The sequence below is a fragment of the Lissotriton vulgaris genome, chromosome 2_1 (genome assembly GCF_964263255.1).
Source record: "Lissotriton vulgaris chromosome 2_1, aLisVul1.2, whole genome shotgun sequence".
In the NCBI taxonomy this organism is placed as follows: Eukaryota; Metazoa; Chordata; class Amphibia; order Caudata; family Salamandridae; genus Lissotriton; species Lissotriton vulgaris.
Window position 1 is genome coordinate 184,066,208 of NC_141687.1, and position 23,147 is coordinate 184,089,354.

The following is a 23,147-nucleotide window of genomic DNA, read 5'->3' on the forward strand; positions in this document are numbered from 1 at the left end:
AAGCATTATATGAAATGTTTAATATAATTGCTATGAACATTATCTATGATATGTTGATAATTTGTAAATGTTGCATAAGGTGTAAAGTTTGGTTAACACATTAGCGTTGTTGGATTAGAATGTATTATATCTAACTGTAATTAATATCATGTTTTCATTTTGTATTATATCCTCTTTCTGCAGTAGTGAAGAAGTGGCCTGCTTAACACGAAATGTGTTGGTTTTGATTGGACTGTATACTATGTATTGGTTTTAATGATTGAAAAATACAGGTCTTGTCAATATTGGCCTCAGTCAAATGAACTGTACAAGAAAGTCAGAAATGAAGATGTTTTAGGCATATTTTCAATAAAGAGAACACATTGAAAATAGAAATAATTGTTTACAAATGATGACTGAAGAAAAATAAAACCTTTTTTGTTTGGCTCCCTACAAATATATGCGGTGTAGCTTATACTTTATTAGTCAGATGGGTTCCTGGCTAAGTGGGTAGCAACCTGTGCAGGGCCCTTAGCATCTGTTAGCCCTGCATTAGAAGGTATTCTCATATGACTAATGTTCTCTCAAGGGAAGAATATACTTCCTAACGTGTCATCATTAACTGTACACATGTACTACCTATTTACTAAACATACACTTATAATATGGAAAATGCTACTTACCAGTATACATCTGTTCTTGGCATGTAGAGCTGCAGAGTCGTACACTTTTGCAATAGATCCCCACCTGGTATTGGGCTCGGATGATTGCAGGTTGTTGTCTTCTTGGAAGAAGTCTTTGTAGTCACGAGATAGGTGACTCCTCCCTTGGACAATCCAACGCATGGTCATCGACTCCATCCTCAGATTGTTTTGAATATACTTCCCAACGTGTCATCCTTAACTGTACACATGTACTTCCCATTTACTAAACATACACTTATAATATGGAAAATGCTACTTACCAGTATGATCTGTTCTTGGCATATAGAGCTGCAGAGTCGTACACTTTTGCAATAGATCGCCACCTGGTGTTGGGCTCGGATGATTGCAGGTTGTTGTCTACTTGGAAGAAGTCTTTGTAGTCACGAGATAGGTGACTCCTCCCTTGGACAATACTGCGCATGGTCATCGACTCCATCCTCAGATTGTTTTTCGCCATGATGGGAAATGATGGAGTTAGTAGAAGTAAAGAGAAAGGATGTCCATACAGATGAGTACTGGAACGGATACAAGTCCCGGGGAGGCAGGAGGGTGTGTACGACTCTGCAGCTCTACATGCCAAGAACAGATGCATACTGGTAAGTAGCATTTTCCGTTCGAGGCATATGAGCTGCAAATCGTACACTTTTGCAACGATTGTGCAGCAGTGTCTCCCCTAGCAGTGGTCGCTTGTATCTGTTGTAGCATTCTGAAACCGTGTTCTAAGGACAGCTTGGCCTACTGCAGCTTGCTGCTTGGCTTGTACATCAACACAATAGTGTTTAGTGAAGGTGTGTATTGTAGACCATGTTGCTGCCTTGCATATGTCCTCTAGTGGTATATTTCCTAAGAAAGCCATAGAGGCTCCTAGTTTGCGAGTGGAGTGCGCTCTTGTAGGATCCGTTAGTGTACGTTTAGCTTTTTGATAGCATATTTGTATACACTTTACAATCCACCTGGCAATCCCCCCTTTAGAGATGGGGTTGCCTTTGTGTGTGGGAGAGAAAGACACAAATAGTTGTTTTGTCTTTCTGAAGGATTTAGTCTGGTTTGTGTAGTAGAACAGAGCTCTTCCAACCTCTAAGGTGTGTAAAGCCCTTTCTGCAACAGAGTCCGGGTTTTGGAAAAACACTGGTAGCTCTACTGATTGGTTAAGGTGAAAAAGAGTAATAACTTTTGGCAGGAATTTAGGATTAGGCCTAAGAACCACCTTGTTAGGATGTATCTGAAAAAATGGTTCTCCTATTGTGAATGCTTGTATTTCACTAACTCTTCTGAGAGAAGTGATGGCAACAAGGAAAGCAGTTTTCCATGTTAGGAATTGTAATTCACACTTGTGTAAAGGCTCGAAAGGGGGTCCCATAAGGCTTGGAAGGACCACGTTTAGGTTCCATACTGGAGCAGGTGGTAACCTAGGTGGGATTACTCGTTTTCATCCTTCCATAAAAGCTTTGATTCCAGGTACTCTGAAGAGAGATAGATGTTGTCTATTCTGTAAATAGGCTTCAATTGCTGCCAGATGCAGGCGTATGGAAGAATAAGCTAAATTGGACCTTTGTAGGTGTAGAAGGTAGCAAATAACATTTTGGATGGAAGCATCCAGTGGATCAATGTGATTATTGTTACATATATTGCAAATCTTTTCCACTTAGCGGCTTAACATGCTCTGGTAGTGGGTCTTCTAGCTTCTTTAATTATGTTCATACAGTCTGGTGGTAGGTTTAACTAACCAAACTCTAAGACTTTAGGAGCCAGATCGTCAAATGCAGTTGGCTTGGTTCTGGGTGTCTTATTTCTCCAATGTTCTGTGTTAACAGGTATGGCGTGAGCCGTACTTTTTGATGTGGAACCAGTGAGAGATCTAGTAGTGTGGTGAACCACGGCTGACGTGCCCATGTGGGAGCTACTAGTATTAGTTTGAGAGACTGCTGTCAGAGCTTGCGCACTACTAGTGGAATGAGTGGGAGAGGCGGAAAAGCGTACCCAAATCTGCCTGACCAGTTCATCCATATCGCATTCCCCTCTGACTGTGGGTGTGGAAACCTGGCGGCGAAGGTTGGGCATTTTGCATTTTCGTGGGTGGCAAACAGCTCTATCTGTGGATGCCCCCACATTTGGAAGAATGGTTGAAGAACTTGTGGATGTATCTCCCATTTGTGAATCTGTTGTGACTGTCGCCTCAACAGATCTGTTATCTGATTGTGAATGCCTGGAAGGTGTTCTACTGTCAGGTGTATGTTTTGAGGAATGGCCCATCGCCAAATGTTCTGTGCAAGCTGGGACAGTTGCAGAGAGTGTCCCCCCCCTGTTTTTGTATATAATATATGGCTGTCATATTGTCCGTCCGGATTAGGACAGCTTTGTTTTGTACTTGTACCTGAAACGTTTTGAGTGCTAGGAAAATTGCTAGATGGCTCTAGATGGTTGATATGGAACTGTTTTTGTTGGTTGTTCCATTGGCCTAGTGTGGTATAGTGTATGAGATGGGCTCCCCATCCTGTGAGGGATGAGTCTGTCGTGAGCACTATCTGTGGAACAGGTTCTAGGAACGGCCATCCCTTTGTCAAGTTTTTGGTGTTCCACCATTGCAGAGAACGATATGTACGGCTGTCTACCAACACAAGGTCTGTGAGCTGACCTTGAGCCTGATTCCACTGCTGTGCTAGACATTCTTGTAATGGGCGCATTTGCAGTCTCGCGTGTGGAACTATGAAGATGCAAGACGCCATCATGCCTATCAGTCTCATGAACACTCTGGCTTGGAGAGACTGTTGGTGTTGAAAAATGGAGACTAAGGTCTGAATGCTCTGTATCCTGGCTGGACTGGGATACCCTAGAGCTGTAGATGTGTCCATGGTAGCTCCTAGATACTGATGAACGTGCGAAGGCTCTTGGTGCGACTTGGTGTAGTTTATTGTAAACCCTAAGTCGTGTAATGTCTGAAGTGTTTGTTTTGTGTGTTGGACACACTGGTTGAACAATTTTGCTTTTATAAGCCAATCGTCAAGGTAAGGGAAGACATGTATCTGTTGTCTTCTGAGATGTGCTGCTACTACCGCTAAGCACTTTGTAAACACTCGTGGTGCTGTTGTGACCCCGAATGGAAGGACTTTGAACTGATAGTGCTGTCCTTGTATGACAAACCTTAGATACTTCCTGTGAGCAGGATGTATAGAAACTTGAAAGTATGCGTCCTTTAGGTCTAGTGTTGAAAGAAAATCCCCCTGTTGTAGTAGTGGGAGTACTTGTTGTAGAGTGATCATGTGAAAATGATCTGATTGTATGTAATGGTTGAGGGGCCTGAGGTTGAGAATTGGTCTTAGTGTCCCGTCCTTCTTGGGAATTAGGAAGTACAGGGAGTAAACTCCTGTTTCCCGTTCCTCTAAAGGAACTACTTGAATAGCATCCTTTTGTAGAAGTGCTAGAACTTCCTGTTGAAGCAGAGTCATATGTTCTGTGGACATTGGACGCTGCATGGGTGGTATGTTTGGGGGGGGGGGGGTTGCTGTGAGTTCCAGGCAGTAGCCATGATGGATAATTTGTCTTACCCACCTGTATGTTGTGATAGAATTCCAGACAGGTAGGAACTGTGATAATCTGCCCCCCACAGGAGTGGAATGCTGTAGGGGAAGCAGAGGGAAGTCACTGTTTGGGCGTGGAAGAGGAGCGGTTGTTGTTATTACCTCTACATCTTCCCTTGTTCTTATTGCCTCTGTATCCTCCTCTAAAGTAACCTTTGTTAGAGGAGGTTTGTGTGTGTGTTTTAAAAGATGATGTTGTATCTGTGCCGGTTTGCTTAGAGCCTCCTCTGTAAAAGGAGCGGCAGAAAGAACTTCTAGTCTGTGTGGATTGTAATACACCCATAGACTTAGCTGTGTCCGTGTCTTTTTTCATCTTTTCTAGTGTGTTGTCCACTTCCGGCCCGAACAATTGGTTTTGATTAAAGGACTGGTTTAAGAGGGTAGTCTGTACCTCTGGTTTAAAACCTGAAATGCGTAACAACGCATGTCGTCTGAGTATAACACTAGTATTGACTGATCTGGATGCTGTGTCAGCTACATCTAGTGCACATTTAATTGAGGCATTGGATATTAATTTGCCTTCCTGAATGAGCTCTGCTGTCTGATCTTTGTATTTATCTGGGAGGTGCTCCATTAGTTTTTCTAATTGGTCGTAGTGAGCCCTGTCATAGCGTGTGAGTAGGGCTTGTGTATTTGCTATGCGCCATATGTTTGTTGCCTGCGCAGCAATCCGTTTCCCTGACGCATCAATAACTTTAGATTCTTTGTCGGCCGGGGGCGTGTCACCAGAAGTCTGGGAATTGGCTCTTTTTCGTGCATCAGACACTACTAAAGAGTCTAGTGGCAGGTGTCCCTTAATATAGACTGGATCAGCTGGTGCTGGTCTATACTTCTTTTCTATTCTTGGATTTAATACCCTACATCGTACCGGGTCTTTAAATATTTCTGGAGCATGTTGAATGACTCCTTTGATCATGGGTAGTATTTGTGTAGACCTTTGTGACTGCTCAAATGTATCCAGTAAAAAATCCTCATCAATGGCATCTGAGTGCATTGAAACCCCGTGGTAAAGGGCAGCTCTATTTAATAGATGATTAAACCCAATACTATCTTCTGGAGGGGAAGGTTTTGTTGGGTAGTACTGAGGATCAGGAATGTCGGCACATTGTGTGGTGGGAAACCATATATATCGTCATCCGTAGGATATTCTGGATTGACATCTTCATCTAAAGGGTATGCATGTAGCTCTGGTACGTCATTCTCCCCACCTAGATCATACTCTTCGTCAGTGGGGTGTGATGATGCAGGAGATTGAACAGGAGAAGCTGTAGGTTCAATGTACGGAGGGATAGAAGAGGAAGAAGGTGAAGGAGAGGAAGGGTGCATTGGAGAAGTTGCACAATCCTTTTTGGCAGGAACCACAGGTAGAAGTTGTGTGCCTGCTGGTCTCTTCTTGTAGGGAATTGCTTCCAAATGTCAAGTTTTTGGATTGATATGGACCTTTCTTTGCTTAGGGTCTGGTCTAAACAGTTCTTCCTCCTCTACAGTCTTCTTCTGTGTCTATTTCTTCGGTGCCGATAGAGGTCGTTTTGTGTTTTTTGCTGTAGGAGGCATTATCGAGTCCTTTGGCAAATGTTTCGGTGCCGAAGGTGGTATCGGCTTGGTAGGCTTGTTAGAGGGTCTAGGTGTCTCTATATCAGGCCTTGGAGTCTTTGGTACCAAGGTTGAAGAGTTTGGAGTGGAGACAGGTCTCGTTGGCCCTGCGGCGCGGTACTCTGGCTTTTCGTCTTTATTCTTGGAACCGGAAGGTTTCGGAGTCAAAGTGTTCGGATCCGGTACGGTCTTTGGCTTCGGCACCGATGGGTCTTTTGGTTTGGGTGCCAAAGGTTCTTTGTCTTTGAACACCGACGGGTGTTTTGGCTTCGGTGTCTAAGAGCCCTTCGGTGTCGAAGGATGTTTCGGTGCCAATGGAGGAGGTGGAATTGGCACATGTGGTTTTGTCGGTGCCGAGGCACCGGAAGGCGTAGTCTTTTTCCTCGGAGCCGAGCCCGAGGGCGGGGCGTCTGAGGGTAAATTTCGGTCTCAACTGGGCCCCATGGGCGGAGTGCCGACTGTTGCCTTTGGCTTGGGTAGTGTAATTTGTGCAGGGGCAAGAGTACTCACGGGCTGCCGAGATGGAATCGAGTCATCAGTCCTCTGCCCTTGATATGATCTGGAGATCAGGCGAGTCTTCCTCGGCAATGAGTGGAGCCTCGTCCTCGGAGATATCTTTGAGTAGATCCTCATCCTCGGAGACGTCCTCTCTGACGATCTCCTCCTCAAAGCTGGCTTCTGGTGGTGGCGCTGATCTCCTCATCACGTGTCGACGTGCTCTCCGATCCAGAATGGTCTTCTTCGATCGGAAGGAAGCACAAGCTGTGCAGGTCGACTTGTCGTGATCCGGCGATAGACAGAGGTTGCAGACCTCGTGATGGTCGCTATGAGGGAATTCTGCTCGACATACCGGGCATCTCTTGAATGGAGTTCTGTCCATGAGGCGTAGGCCGTACGGCGCCGATAGGCCCAACGGCCCGCGGCAACGCACCGGAATGTAGCTGGTTAGGTCGAAAAAGTCTATTCGATGTCGAAAATGTCTGTATAAAGTTTCACGCTTCGAAGTTGCTGAAAAAGTCTTTTCTAGCCGGAGCGGAAAACTTTCATCCGAACCCAGCGGCGAAAAAAAACAATCTGAGTATGGAGTCGATGACAATGCGCAGTATTGTCCAAGGGAGGAGTCACCTATGTCGTGACTACAAAGACTTCTTCCAAGAAGACAACAACCTGCAATCATCCGAGCCCAACACCAGGTGGCGATCTATTGCAAAAGTGTACGATCTGCAGCTCATATGCCTCGAACATATACTTACTGATGGCAGTCTCCCAGTTAATCCTGCACATATTTCCATATTACAGATGCAACACATGCAGTTCTATGAGGGGGGAGATAACAAATTGGTGGGTAACTTCAGGAATTGTAGGGGTTTTACTAAGGGCTGTACACTATATGCTGATGATTTAGAATTGCACTTTCAGTCAATGAATAAACATCTATGATCGACAAACCTATTAAATAACATTCCACGCCGGTGGCTTTCAGAATATGCTTGGCTATAAGGAATCTCCTCCAGCCACAACTTTTATTCAGTATCAAACAGCTGCATAAAAAAAAAAACAATGAGTATGTTTGAGAATACTAACTAAACTGTCTACAAACAAGAATCATTTCCATTATATGAAGGCTTGTGGCAGATAACAACCGCCATGTGCGGTCCCAAACTTTTCTTTTCAGTTACAAGTCAAAATGTAAGTGCAGGTATACTCTGCATAAATCACTGCTTCTTCAAATGAAGAATCCACCTTATGAAGCAATTATGAAATGAGGATAATTAGGTGATGAGAGGGGAGTGTGCTTTAAATTCCTTGGAAAATATCTTCTAGAACATGAGAATGAGCAGATGCAGATGCAGACACCTCTGGGATTTACAAACCCACTTTACACTGGAGAGTTCTCAACATCTGGTGAAGTGAAGGAAACTCTCTGCAACATTCTCTGCATCTGAGGAAAAAACACAAACCAGATCAGGCAGCTAATAGAAAGCAGAACAAAAACCAGCTGCCTAATGCCCTTTACAGGAAGAAATTTGTATTCAGCCAAAGGTTGCCTGAGATAACGTTTCCCACCTGGAAGCGGACTAATAAAAGCAAAAATTATCAGAACAAGCACTAATACAATTCAAGTTTCCACCCCAGTTAGAAACCCACACAACACCTATTCTCACTGACCGAGCACCCAGACTACTCACCTCTACTGACAAGCACTTGACTATTGGATATGCTGCATCTGTGGTTGGAACAGATTTAACTAACCACCTCAATGCTGCCATGCATCTAACCATTGATGTTTAGAGAATAAATATTTGAGTAATGATGCATACTGATACAAGTCATCCTGAAGAAAGACCCCCTAGGGTCTGGAATGCACTGGGGCATAGAAACAGGACTATCGATTCAAAGGAAGAGTTGAATCATGTTTGACTGAAGATGCAAAAAAATCACATCTTTAAGGAATGCTCCAATTAAATGCAACCACATTTAGCAAATTAAAAGATTTATCACATGGAGCAATGCTGAATATTTGTGATAAACTGTCACAGTGGGGATTCTAACTTACTATTGAAATTTTTTTTTTGGGCTGTGCACTAAAGGACTCCCATGAGAAGGGTGCACATTTGTCAGACATGACACCGTACACCACACAGCAGGAAGTAAGATACATGGTGGAAGTAAATCTAAGTCAACATTCTTAAGATATTTTAGTTCTGTGACCATGTGGAAGGAAACTGCTACTGGACAAAAAACTGAGGGTCTTTGCAATATTCTTTTCATGTACACTTGGGAACATCTTTTTGTCATTATGTGTGAGAAGGGGACAGGAGAAGACAATGGATGTGAGGACTGCAAAGCAGCATTGAGAACTTTAGGTCCCCGTCTCTAAACTACTTTCAGGATCAACAGAGACAAATTACACGTTGAAGGCGAGTAGATGCATTATTTTCACCTAATCAGAAATATTTTAAGATGAAAGTAGTTCTATTTCACCTTAGTACCATTCATCAAAGCCACAAATGGGCAAATAACGCACACCAAGCCTGTAATCTCTGCTGCATCTCCACACCTTCCGCATATGCCCTACCTCAATCCTGTCCCAGCGCTGGATTGAGGGGGGCAAACATCCGGCCGCACATTTGTTTTTGCTTCTCCATGTAATCCCGATAACAGCTGCAAACAAAATGTTGCATTAAACAACACATTGCTAATAAAAAAGATTAAATAAAAACAAAAGCATTAGCATTCTATGTAACACAAGCTTTCCTGATATAGCCTTTCTTATAGTATCAATGATTACACTTGTGGTGGAATCTTGTGTGCAGAACCCTGCATACCATTGCTCAAATGCAAGCTTAAGCTCTACTTTGTACCCCATGCTCTGGATGTTTTAGGTTATCACTTTACAAACTCATCAACCTGACCACACAAATTCCGTTCAGAGCCATTGGGCACCAGCCAGAGGATGCTCAACAGCCAGCATCCTCTGATAATCTACAACAAACCCCTACCGAGATCAACGCTCAATGTCCACAGATGAGAGTGTGTTGTTGCATTATGTGCACAAAAGGAACACTTGAGACTGGATACCTGCCAAAGAACATAAATAAAGGACGAGTGTTCATAGGAGGGCCTCAGACTTTCTGATTTCAAGTGCAAGTCAAGAAAGTGAGGTCTCCAACAAGTACATTGAAACAAGCATTTGCAATGCAATAGGTCTCGCATTTGCGAGAGTTTAAGCTATTGGCATTGTAAATGGCAATGCCTTTTATTTATCTGTTTTGATAATTAACACATACATAAAAGGCATTATCATTTACAACGCCAATAGCAGAAACTCTTGTAAATGCGAGACCTATTTGACTTCAAAGAAGCGGCTGCTATTGTCCTGGGCTGCTCGGAAAGTGAAAGCGTGCATGGCGTGCTTAATGTTGCAGGAAAGGATGTCGTACCTGCAGTAGGAGAAACTCATGAAAGAAAATAGTGCTTACAAATTAAATACAAACAAAACAGGTGATGGACCGAATGTGGATCAATGTCACACATTCAACCCAGTCCAAAGATCTGGGCCCAAATCCATCGTTTTTTTGCACTCCACACCACCCTGGGTTAGACAATGGCGATATGCAAATCAGCTCTGACCCTGTGCCCCATGGGAACAGTCCAGTCCGAACTACAAAAGCCATGTCCTTCCCAGAACGCTTCCGTTCTGGGAAGGACATGGCTTTTGTAGTTCGGACTGGACTGTTCCCATGGGGCACAGGGTCAGAGCTGATTTGCATATCGCCATTGTCTAACCCAGGGTGGTGTGGAGTGCAAAAAAAACGATGGATTTGGGCCCAGATCTTTGGACTGGGTTGAATGTGTGACATTGATCCACATTCGGTCCATCACCTGTTTTGTTTGCAATTGCCGCCATAAGTGCGCTGGAGATGCTCAGACGTGGGTCCCAGGCACTCCACACCACTGGAGTCAAGCTAGCCGGGCTGATGAGAGGTGTTACCTCGAAACCGGTCCGGTCCTCGGATGCTTGATTCCGTTCTGGGAAGGACATGGCTTTTGTAGTTCGGACTGGACTGTTCCCATGGGGCACAGGGTCAGAGCTGATTTGCATATCGCCATTGTCTAACCCAGGGTGGTGTGGAGTGCAAAAAGACAATGGATTTGGGCCCAGATCTTTTGACTGGGTTGAATGTGTGACATTGATCCACATTCGGTCCATCACCTGTTTTGTTTGCAATTGCCGCCATAAGTGCGCTGGGGATGCTCAGACGTGGGTCCCAGGCACTCCACACCACTGGAGTCAAGCTAGCCGGGCTGATGAGAGGTGTTACCTCGAAACCGGTCCGGTCCTCGGATGCTTGATTCCGTTCTGGGAAGGACATGGCTTTTGTAGTTCAGACTGGACTGTTCCCATGGGGCACAGGGTCAGAGCTGATTTGCATATCGCCATTGTCTAACCCAGGGTGGTGTGGAGTGCAAAAAAACGATGGATTTGGGCCCAGATCTTTTGACTGGGTTGAATGTGTGACATTGATCCACATTCGGTCCATCACCTGTTTTGTTTGCTACAAATTAAATACGACATACCGTGTAACGGAAGTAAAAGGACCAGCTGTTTCACATCCAGCTGTGTGTCCCAGGGACCCCGCCTAGTCCGGGTCTGAGGAAAAAACATAAGTAGGACTGGCTTTAGAGTATCGAAATCCCGGGTAGCCACGGGGAAAACCGGGGCATTCGTGGAAGGCCTTATCCTTTGCGAGGCACTACGCCGCTTGCCTGCCTGGCGTGAAACACCAAAGTGGGCCACAGTCCCTGTTGCTAATAATTAAGGGGGTGTGAGGATGCCGCCGTATGGCGAGGCCCTGAAAGACAAGTGACGAGCAATCTGCCGGTGTGGGCCCTCAGTAATACGGAGGAGAGTGTAGAAACTGGGCCAACGTACATTCAGCAGCGCGCCAGAAAAGTGACACAGCTGACTCCTGCATTAAACAAGAACTCTAATCGGGAAATCGGTCAACAGAGACCACAGGAGCAGGAAGCTGACTGTCTGCATCCTGATCTGCCCCCAGCAGCGCGTTTCTCTTGTCTACTCTGGGCACGTAAAGAACTTGTAACTAATATATAAACAAGTGAAAGTGAAAGGCATGTTGTGAGCGTGCACATCGGCGTGCCAAGCGGCTCGTGCCCAGTGGTGGCGCATCCGGGGATCGTCGCTGTGCTTGAGGAGTGCTGCGAGGCTCGCGAGGCCGTGGGAGGGGGGCCGCCATAGCAACAAAAAAGCAGCCCCTGCACACCATGCTGCACACCCGAGGAGCCTACCTGCCCGAGAAGAGCTACTGGGAGGCGACCAAGGCGGGTGAGTGACGGCACTGCCGTGCCTGCGAGCGCCGCGCTGCTACGACAAACTGCACTTAAGCAAAGCACCTCACCAGCCTTTGATTACTTTTTAGCCGCTGTGCCAGCTTAACTGTAACGTACAATTGCGTGCGACTTGCAGGGAGGGGCGCCAGCTGTATATGTTTAACAATAAAAGTGAAAGTTAATGAACGGGAACGGCTCACAGTCACAGTGGATGCTAGCATGTGTTCACGCGCACATCCACATATCCCGTCTGGCCTACAGCCTGCGCGTGCCCATCTCCTGTCTCCCTTGAGAGCCAAGTCAGCGACAATAGGTATCACTGGCGACAAAACTGCACTTGGATATGACATTTAAAAAGGGCTTGCAAATGTAAAAAGAATGAGAAAAATCAACAGGTACCACATTACTGGTATATGCTTCAGCTCCAAATAGGTATTTTTGCTGTTTGTTACTTGAATATGAAAAACCTAGCAAAAACAAGATACAAGAGGCCTTTGGCAATTTACAATTTACAAAGAAGGTGAACATCCTTGTTAATCACCGAAACGCAGCATCGACTTTGTTTTCTTAAATGTAACCATGCAATGTATTTATGTATGAACTGTTTTTAACCAACTGTTTTTATAATGTGTGTAATAAATTGAAAACTTGTTTTTAGACATTGAATTTCTTTGTTTTTTTATCATTTTGTGTTTGCTGACGTTCTGACTCTCTAGTTATACATTACCAAACAATGTTAATGAAAATTTCAGTGGTATAAGTTTTTGCCTTTGCAATCTTCCATCTAGAACCTATGCACATTGTGTATGTAATTTGGGACGTTTTAGTCTTGTCATTAGGATGAAAGTCAGAGGGAACTTTAGGAATGTAACTTGGATTGGTAGGCAGCACCACTGAATTTGAAGTTAATTGTAAATAAGGAGACTTGATAGTAAATGCCTGAATGTCGCTGACCCTACGAGCCGACGTCCGTGCCAGAAGTAGCGAAGCTTTCCATGAAAGGAACTTGAGATCCACTTTGTGAATAGGTTGAAAGGGGTGCCGCATGAGCTGGGCAAGCACCACATTCAAGTAAAAAGATGGAGGTGGACGTCGAATAGGAGGAAACATTCGGAATAGACCTTTAAAGAATTGTTGGATTAATCTAGCAGAATAAAGAGAATTAGAGCCATCTTGACGGAATCTGGAAATGGTTGCCAAAAACTCCTTCAGTGAGAAATGAGATGAGCCTGATCTAGCCAAATGAAGAAAGAACAGCAAGATCTGTTCTGGTTTAGCTTAAATTGGGTGTAGATTGGCAGAGTGACGCCAAGAACAGAACCTTTTCCATTTAAGTTTGTATGGCTGAATAGTGGCAGGCGCTCTAGCATTGGCCAAAATCTCTTGGCAATCCTCAGGGATATCTAGATGGGTGAATTCAACGTGTTGAGGAGCCAAGTTGCTAACTTCAAGGAAGCTGGGTCCGGGTGACAAATTTGGCCTCTTTGAATTGTCAGAAGATTCGGTATTGATGGAAGCTGAATGGGATCACACTCCGAGAGGAGGAGAAGCTGGGTGAACCAATATTGGCGAGGCCACCTGGGCGCAATGAGAATGAGGCGACATGGCTGCCTCTTCATTTTCAGGATGACTCTGGGAACCAAAGGAATCGGAGAAAAGGCGTATGCATATATCTGAGACCAGTTCATCGAAAGCGCATCCCCGCATGAGTCCGTGTGGGGAATCCAGCTTGCAAAGTGTGGGCATTTCCGGTTCTGGATTGTTGCAAATAAGTCCAGGCGGGTTGACCCCATCCTCTAGAGACTCGGTCCAGAGTCGGTTCGTAATTGGATATTGCAGATCTGCTGAGAGAATCCGCTAGCACATTGGATATCCCTGGGACGTGAACAGCTGAAAGGTTTATCTTGTGATCCAGAGCCCAATCCCAAATCTCTTGGGCTTGCTGAGAAGGAAGGGCCAATTTTGTACCCCCTTGCTTGTTTAAGTAATGCATACTTGTTGTATTGTCTGTTCTGACTAGAACTTTGGACCCCTTTATTACTGTTCGAAAGGACTTCAGGGCCAGAAAATACGCTCTAAGCTCTAGCAGATTTATGAGCCATTTCTATTGCTGTGTATTCCATCTTCCGTTGACAGTCATTCCCTGAAGGTGTGCTCCCCATCTCTCGAGGGAAGCATCCGTGGTGATGGTATAACTTGGCACTTCCGTCAGGAATGTACATCCTTCTTGCAAGTTTTCCTTTTGAATCCACCAGTGAAAGGCTTCTCTCATACGGTAAGTTACGCTGATCCTGTTGTCGAACTACCCCGAAACCTGCACCCATTGGAGGCCGAGTTCCTCTTGTAAAGGTCTCATTCAGAGACGACAGTTAGGTATCAGAGGCATGCAGGATGAGATCATCCCTAGAAAGGATTTGAACATTCGAACTGAAACGTACTCTCTTCGTTGTAAGAGGAGAGCCATCTTGCAAAACATGAGCTGCCTTTCTTTTGAGACGAAAGCCTGAGTGAGCCGAGTGTCTAGTGTGGCTCCCAGAAACGATTTTCTTTGTGACGGAGTTAGATGGGATTTTTTTAGATTGACTGAGAGACCCAGAGATTGAAATAGAGTAAGACGTCTTTGAACATGTACTCTTGCTGCTCCTAAAGAATTGGCCTTGATAAGGCAATCGTTCAAGTACGGAAAAATGTTAAAGCCTTCCAGTCGAAGATGCGCCGCTACTGGAGCTAACATTTTTGTGAACATACGGGGCGCTGAACGAAGTCCAAATGGGAGAACCCTTAATTGAAAATCCCTGCCAGCCACCCTGAACCTTAAGAACTTCCTGTGCCTGGGAAGGATCGGTACATGAAAATAAGCATCCTGAAGGTCGAGGGTGGCCATGTGATCCCCTGTGGAAAGAAGCTGGAGGATTTCTTGCAGTGTTAACATCCGGAAGGATAATTTTTTTAGGTATTTGTTGAGGGCACGCAGGTCGAGGATAGGGCACCATTCTCCTGACTTCTTGCGTATGAGGAAGAACCTCAAATAGAACCCTCTTCCTTTTTGCAATTGGGGAACTTTTTCGATTGCTCCTTTCCGAATCATAACATTTATCTGGGAGTACAGCTCCTTGAGGTTAGCTGGTGGTGCACCTTTGGAGGAGAATTTGGAGGGGTTTTGACTAATTCTAGTGCGTAGCCCCTGGCCACTACATCTAGGACCCACCTGTCTGTAGTAATTTTGGACCAATTCGAGAAGAAATGGGATATTCTCCCGCCAACTTTTGACCTTCAGATGGGCAGAGGCAGCAGCAAGTGGTGCGTCTCATTGCTTTCTGGAGGAATCTCGTCCTCGGTAAGAAGGCTTCCTTTTTCCTTGCGAGTAATTGTTACCTCGCTGTCCGTATGTTTGTTGTTTATATGGTTGATACCGCTGGTTACCTTGTGAGGACTGTAATGAGCGCTGCTGAGAGTAGCCCACTGTATTGGAAAAAGATCCCCGTCCTTTGGCACCATGAAAGGGCGATTTTCAAAACTGAAGGTTTCCCAGCGACCTTGCCGTTTCTGTATCCTTCTTTATGGCCTGGAGGGCCTCATCAATATGCTGGCCAAAGAGAAACTCCCCATCATAAGGCATATCAATGATTTTTGCTTGGACCTCCTGGCGAAAGGATGTTGACTTCAGCCAACTCTGCCTTCTCAGCACTGCTGCTCCTGCCAACCGCAGAAAGCCTGTAGATGCCACATCTACTGCTGCATCAATCATCTCTGCAGACGTGCACTCTCCTTCATGTAATATTTTCCTAGCCTCTGCTCTTTCAGGCTCTGGAAGCTTTTCAATATAAAGTGATACATCCGACCACATTTGTCTATCATATCTCCCCAATATTGCCAGGGAGTTTGCAGCACAGACAGTAGTTGCAGCTATTGTGGAAACTTTTTTGCCAATGGAGTCCAGGCGTCTGCCATCCTGGTCAGGCGGAGCGGTTACTAGAGAAGATGGATTTCTAGCCCTTCTCTGGGCAGCTTGGGTGACAGCTGACTCCATCTTTGATTGCCCTATAAGGCATGGAGGTGAGGCGAGAGGTGCCTTATATTTCTTGTCCACACGTGGTAAAACTGCAAGTAAAGAATTTGGAGGTGACATGATTTTAAGTCCCTCCTTCCAGATAAAGTCTATTATTGGAATCGTCTTCACCTGTCTTTGTGGCTGATCTTTAAAATCATAGGAATCCAGTTCAGTTTCGTTTCCATAGAGATTAAGAACCTCTTCGATGCTCTTTCCATTATAAGGTGGAATCCTGCAAGATCTACAGGCCGCGGTATGAGAAGTAGTAGGTGATGTGGTTTCCGTCTGGTAGTCATCCCACTCCGACAGTACAGATTTATCATCCACTTCTTCTCTGTCGTCATTAGTTGTACCAGCCTCCTGCGTATGGTGGGATTGCGCCGGAGAAGGGGGAACTGTGGAATGTACTTCAGGTGTCGGAAAAGATTGCCATGGGGTTCTCAACGTTGATACAGGTACTTGAGACATAGGCGTTGAAGGGAGCGACTCTGCCGATTCAGATGGAGGAAACCGGCGATAGTAGTCGTCCAACATATATTGCAAGTTGTTAAGGAGAGCTAACGGCATCTGTGCTGTAGGCACCGTGGCAGGAGCCTGACCTGTTGGCTCAGGAAGCTGCTCTTCCTCATGATCTTCTTCTTGACATTTTATAAGCAGCTCAGATGGACTTCTGGCTGCAAGGAACCGCTCATCCACATCAGACTGTTCTTCATCCTCTTCTGAGTCTAAAAGTTGCTCAGGCAACTTCAGCGGGGAGAGAGCCGTTAAAGAAGAGCCCCTTCTTTCCAATAAAGAAGCCTCCATAGATGGCGAGGCAAAGGAGGTCGCAGATGGAGCAGCAGACCAAACCTGGAGTTTTCTGCATGATGAAAGAAGAGGCGTCGACGGAGATGGTGTATGAACTGTGGCCACAAACGAAACAGTGAACTTCGTCGACGGGGCCATCATCGTCGAAGATGCTTTCGTCGACGAGGCAGTCTTCGTCGACAATGTCTTCGACGACGAGGCAGTCTTCGTCGTCGATGTTTCTGTCGACGACGATGGAAATATCGTCGCCGGTGAGGTCATAGACGGCAAGGTGAGCTTCGTCGACGAGGAATCCGTCGACGGTGTGACTTTTGTCGACGGGCTAGGCGTCGTCGAGGTGTTTTTCGTCGACTATGCGCTCGTCGACGGGACCTTTTTACTCTTCGTCAATGAAGGCGCATCGACGATTGAAGGCATTATCTTCGTCGACGAGATGGGTTGTACTGAAACTGAGACCAACATTGATGGGGAAGAAGCCGAAGACATTATCATCTTATGTCTTGTTGATGAAAAAGTGACTGTCGACGTAGAGGACGCGTCAGAGAAGGTGATCGTCGACGGAGGAGCCGTCGACGAGGTCGTTTTCTGAGGTAATACTTTCTGAGACAGTCTTTTTGAAGGTAAGGACTTTCCAGACTTTCACAGGGGCGTACTAAGTCCAGATTTAGAAGGTGGAGAAGCCTTTTTTGCGGTAGAGGAGGAAGGCAAGCTAGAATCCTTGGTGGATTGAGCTTTTCCTGGCACCTTAGACCCAGGAGAAGATACCTCTTCCTCAATCTTCCTCTTTCTAGAGGACATAGTCGACCCCGAAGCCAAACTTCCTACCTCAGATATGGGGTTGTCCTGGTCCTTGATCTTCTGCAGCCACAGGAGAAGGCAACCTTCCCGGTCTCTGAGGGTCTTCTGAGGAAAGGTTCTGCAGATCTTACAATTCTTTACCTCATGGTCTGCATACAGGCAATAAATACATTTCTTGTGGGGATCTTCCTTAAAAAGCCTTAACTTCCCACAAGATTCACAAAGCCTGAAGAGGGATTTAGAAGATGACATCTTTAAAGTAGGTAAAAAAACAGCCAAGTTGAGAAGTACTGAGCAGAGCTCAGGGAGACTCCCTTCACACGACGTGCGGTAGAAAATCTGAGAGCCTGAGCCTCTGGGGAGAACATTCTGGTGGGTGCTGTCGCCTGATTGGCTGCATTTTGGTCTATGCAAAATGACTAGGATAGTCATGTGTGGACATTTTGTCTTTGTAGCTTAGGGCTACTTTACTTCCTGGTTGGTTATTACCAAGGTTTTTTTTGGCTATTATATGCATATTATTGCTTTTTTATGTACCTTGGGACTCCCACTCCTACGACGGGGAATGATTCAGGCATGTGAATCTATGAAAGACACCCCAATACTGGAGAATCTGCAGCTATCTTTTCACAAGCATGATGCAACAAAGTTGTCTTCTCCCCTAACAGGTGGTGGTACAAGTCTGGCAGTTCTTCTCCAGGAATGATCAGCTTTGTGAGGTGCATTGTGACCAGAGAACAGAGTTCGCACCATTCCAGGACAAGCAGAGTATAAGCAAATTTTCTGCAGTGCTAGCAGTAATCCATCAACCTGGAGATGCTCCATTGCATATCGGTTATGTGCATAATCGTGCCGCAGTTCGCATTTGTGCACAGTGGAAGCGTTCCTTTACCTTTGTAACACAAGGAGTACAGAGTAAGTTTCCATACAATTAGTGGCTGTCCATTTCCTTCTAGCCAAATGTATCCACCCACCTTGGTGTACCAGATTTCCTGACCTGGGATGCTCATGCTCTCAAACAACCCTCCCCAATGTGACTCATTTCCCTTTATATCATTGAGGTGGACGGCCCCGCACAGGAACTCCATATCACCGGTCCACTTGTTGTTAAAGAAGACTGCCCCAGATACGCTAACGAACACCCTTGGGCTACAAATGGAGGCAGGACAGATGTGTTTGTACACAGAGTTGGAGATTTTGCTACCTCCAAGAATCTCTTTTCTGGTAAGTCTTGACACTAAATAGTATCCTCCCCTATGGTCCCCTTTCTACGCATCGTATCCAGCTCGGTTTGGATATAACTGAGTTTAGTGAAGTGGTACAAAACCGTTGGGTTGGTTTCATATCAGGTCAAATTTACCACTACCCTGTGGTGTTGTACCTTGTTGGGTTAGATCTTGGTCCATATTCAGCGCACATAAAGGTGAAGGCATTTAACTTTTTCGGGGGCTACCTCTTGGGATAAGTAGTATCTTTCTGCGCCTCCTGCATGCAGTATCAATGAAAAGACATAACATGCCATGGCTGATGTTTGGGAGCCCACTGCGGTCATGTGCTGATACCATGAGTTGTGCCAAAGGGCGCTATGTAGTGCATGAGAGATGCTACTGTTTGGCTAAGTGTTATTGTAGATGACCTGGGCAAGATCCCTACGCAAGCGCTGTGAAAATTTCTGAATAGACTCCTTTTGACTAAGCAGTTCCTCGACAGTGAAAAAGTCTGGTATCACCTACAGGAAACAGAGGAAACATAAAAATGCAATCATAAGTTACTTCTCATTTGGCATTGCAGATCTTGATATGGGTCTCCAAAGAGGAGTCAGTGGTCTTACTGTGATTGTGGTTTCCCTTATTAGTTCAAACAAAATGTTTGCAGTGTTAGTTCAAAGTCTTGATTGTACACTTCTTGTCCGTGCTGGTTTGTTTCATATTGGCAGCTGGGTGGTGGTGCACTTGAAATCTCTGTGGTTTGGATAAGAACTCCAATAATGTGTTAATTTTGAAACATTACATATGCACCGTAAGCAATGGCTTTCGGGGTTCCTATATTTTACCTTAGTGCGTGTGTTCTTCAAACTCCACTAGTCGCGATTTTGGTGAGGTACCAGAAGGTGGCCCCATGTTGGGGTATCTTTTGATAGCTTTGAGAATTTAAGGGCGATTACTGGTTACCAGACAGAATAATCATTTTCTGAGTCATTGATGATCCCCCCAAATTCCTAACTGGGTGCTTATATTGGTGCAAAATATATTTATGTAGTGGTCTCATGAGCATAGGAAAAGGATCGCATCATGTTGCAGCAAGGGCACCATGTGCGCCACTATCTTCCTAAGGGTGTGTATCGCCTAATGTGCACACTTGGGTGCTGTCGGTGAGAGTTGCGTCTTTCAGCAGGAATATGCGATGAGGGGTCGTGTCGCTATAAAGTTGTGAGTGTTTGCAACGTGCCTCGAGATCTTGTGTGCATGTATTCTGTTCCCAGCATGTGGCATGCAATGTGAACCTCCATTGTGGCCAAAAGTATCTAGACTCCTCCCTTTCTCTAGAAACCCATTTTTAGGCTAACTCTGGACTGCTTTCTTTAGTTTTGGGAGTTTTCCCTAAGTCTTGCATGACCTACTGCACTTCCTCCTCTACACATTCGACAACAGCTGCCTCGTCTTTTTTAGGACATGGCACCAACCAAATCGGCATCCAGGCGGACACAGTTCAAAAGATCCAACAACCAGTGGCGCAATCGACAAGGAGTCACAAAACGTAGTCATTAATATTTCCAAAACGAACATCAGTGCTGCACAAACTAAAGTACTAGGTAGGCTCGTCTTTACCTATCATTCTAATGAATTGGACACCCAAGTCTGCTTCTACAAATGTATGAGATCTCTTAGACTTAAGCATTTTTTCCACAACATTTGCAAACCACAAACTAGAGAAGGCACCAGTACTCTAATGGACTTAAGACCTAAAAGTTCTTTTCTTGCACCAGTAAGTCATAAGATTCTTGACACTTTTGAAGTTTTGGTTCAAAAGGACTTGCACACCATTTTCCAAAATCACCGCCAGCACAAATTAATTTGTCTAAGCATGAACGACAAGCTTTAGCACAGTTCGCAGCCAATAACGGCATTACAATTCGCAAGGCTGATAAGGATGGCGCTCTCATCATCCTCGATACCAGTTACTAGAAAGACAACGTGACCGCTCATTTAAACTACAGTAGTCTTTACATGGAAATTGATTCCGACCCTACAAAGGAATTCAAAGATGTTCTTCAAACTCTTATTGACCGGGCTGTACTTTTGGGAACCATCTCAGAACGAGACAAAACTTTTCTAATCAAAGACCATCCCCAAGTTCAATATCTTTATATGGTCCCAAAAATTCATAAAGACGCCTTAAGACCCCCATTCAGACCAATTGCGAGTACTTGTAACTCCATTCGCGAGCCGATTGGAACTTACATCGACAAACACTTACAAGCCAGTGTCACAAGCATGCCCAGCTATATTCAAGACACTACAGATTTCCTCATAAAAATCAGTAACATCGTGATCGATCCCAATCAACCAGTTTTCCTCTGTACCATTGAGGTCAATTCATTTTATACATCCATTCCTCACAATCTCCGATTACAAGCTATGGAACTTTTCCTCATGGAACTAATGCAATTTACTCTGCATTACAGCTATTTTAAATGCTCTGAAAAATTCTTTACTCAACTTTCAGGAGTAGCCATGGGTAATTGCGCCGCCCCGGCGTAGGCTAATCTGTTCATGCATCATTATGAAACAGACCACATTCTGACGAACTCCGATTGGCAGGAACACCTACAAGTATTATTAATGATACATTGACGACATCTTTTTAATGTTAACTGGTTCAGAAATACAGCTGATTACAGCTATTGGTCACCTCAACCAAGTTAATGAACGAATACAATTTACCCACACAATCAGTTCATCTCCAATATTGTTTTTAGATGTTGACATTAAAATTGTAGACCACAAGTTGTAGACTTGAATTTACACCAAACTTACGGACCAAAACAACTATTTGCACTTTACAAGTTTCCACCAAATGAGCCTGAAGAAACATTTACCCTATTCTCAAGTTCTGAGAGCCAAAAGAATAGCATCCACAGGGGAAGCTTTATAAACACAGTTCTAAGATCATCAACAAATCTATTCCACGAGATTACCCCAGCAGTATCATCAAAACAGCTGAAAAAAGAGTGCAAACCAAAGATCGCACACAACTCCTAACCAGAAAAATCCGAACAGATGCCACAGACTCGATATGTATTTGTCTCGAAATATTCCATCTACAGAACCAAAATCAAGCAATCTATCATTAAACACTGGCAACTACTGCAATTAGAACATGATTTTAATAACATCTATCTGAGCCAACCCATCTTCGCTTACCAACGATCAAAAAAACATTCAACAAATGCTGAGATCCTCGCAACATCATCTCTACAATATATAAAGGCAAAGCTCTGTGCCACAACTGTGGCAATTGCAACAGCATTATACCTGGTACTACATTACTGCACCCCAAACAAGGAACTCCTATTCACCTTCAGGTGAATGCCATGTGTGACACTAATAATGTTGTGTACTTACTCAAGTGCCCGTGGTATTTCTAGCATTTGGTTTACTATGGCACTACCATTAGACTCGATGATGGCATGACCGCACTTCAGTATGCATTACGCCAGTTGCATGGTTACACCATCTCTTGTGCAGTCTTTTCCTGCCTCATCTTTTCACCGATCACGATTATACCATCCTGTTCACCCTTCACTGATCACGTTTGTGTTAGATCACCTGCATGCCCAGAATTATTTAGATGCATTCCCCTCAGGGCTCTTGCTATACATTTTTCCATTTTGTTTTCCTTTCAGAAATATTCCCCCTGAAGAAGTGCTGCGGCTGTAAATGCATTGGGGTTTCTTTTAAAATTGTGAAGTGATTACACACCATCTACATTGTGTTCTCATTGCTCCTACTTGATACAGTCATCAAAGGAATTATGCATCATATAACGTAATATGATTAATACTATTGGTTGAATTAAAATCAATAATAGGAGCAAGCCATTGATACTTCAGCAATTAATTTTGCCTTGAGGCGTGCTCGAGTCATTATCTTTACATTATCTTTACATCCGTAAGGTCCTTCTGGTGATCACATGTCTGGAGGTGATCACCTCGAGCACCCTAGCCAGACGAACTGAGACTAATCATTTACTTACATTGAATAATAAGGAGTGCAGCGCTTTCCATTTCTTTTTGCCTACTGCACCATTTGCCATGAGACGGATGGGGAGGGGGGACAGTGATTACTGCGTGGCCCCCATTTACTCCCATCTATGCCATCTTGTGGTGTCCGATGTCTGGCCTACTGCTTTTCCTACATGCTGCATGCTGGGCTTGGAGCGTTTGTTAGTCGGAATGCCTGATAAGTGGGTGAGCGCATCCGGCGCTCTACCTTCGTCTAGAGCTGCAGTGGTCATTGGGGATCCCCCTTCTCCCAGGCACCTACCCCTCCACATCCTGCTTCCTTTCAGTGTATTCGGATCTGCTGTCCCTTGTTTGTGGCTAGGACATCCTAATGTACTGTATGCTTTGTTGCTATTTTGAAGGGGTATGGCACAGTAGTCTACCATAAAAAGGGAAAAACCAGGCTGGGAACAAAGTGAAAAACCCGGGGCATTGACCACAAACATTTGCCAAAGTCTGCCGAGTGATGATGATGAACCGTGTCTGCCTCTGCAATT

At 44.8% G+C, this 23,147-nt stretch overlaps 1 protein-coding gene across 2 annotated transcripts in view; it reads right to left on the bottom strand.

Annotated features, from left to right (window-relative positions):
* Positions 1 to 7,328: 7,328 nt before the first annotated feature.
* The window catches only part of FKBP6 (FKBP prolyl isomerase family member 6 (inactive)), a 369,961-nt gene continuing 354,142 nt past the window's right edge, over positions 7,329 to 23,147 (bottom strand). The window contains exons 8-9 of one of the 2 annotated variants that reach the window (XM_086958501.1): positions 8,934 to 9,019; positions 7,329 to 7,796 (exon numbers count right to left, since the gene is read on the bottom strand). In XM_086958501.1, the coding sequence (XP_086814627.1) occupies positions 8,935 to 9,019 (85 nt within the window). In that variant the 3' untranslated portion in view covers positions 7,329 to 7,796; position 8,934. The remainder of the gene's footprint in view (positions 7,797 to 8,933; positions 9,020 to 23,147) is intronic. The other variant, XM_086958499.1, reaches the window with a different exon arrangement.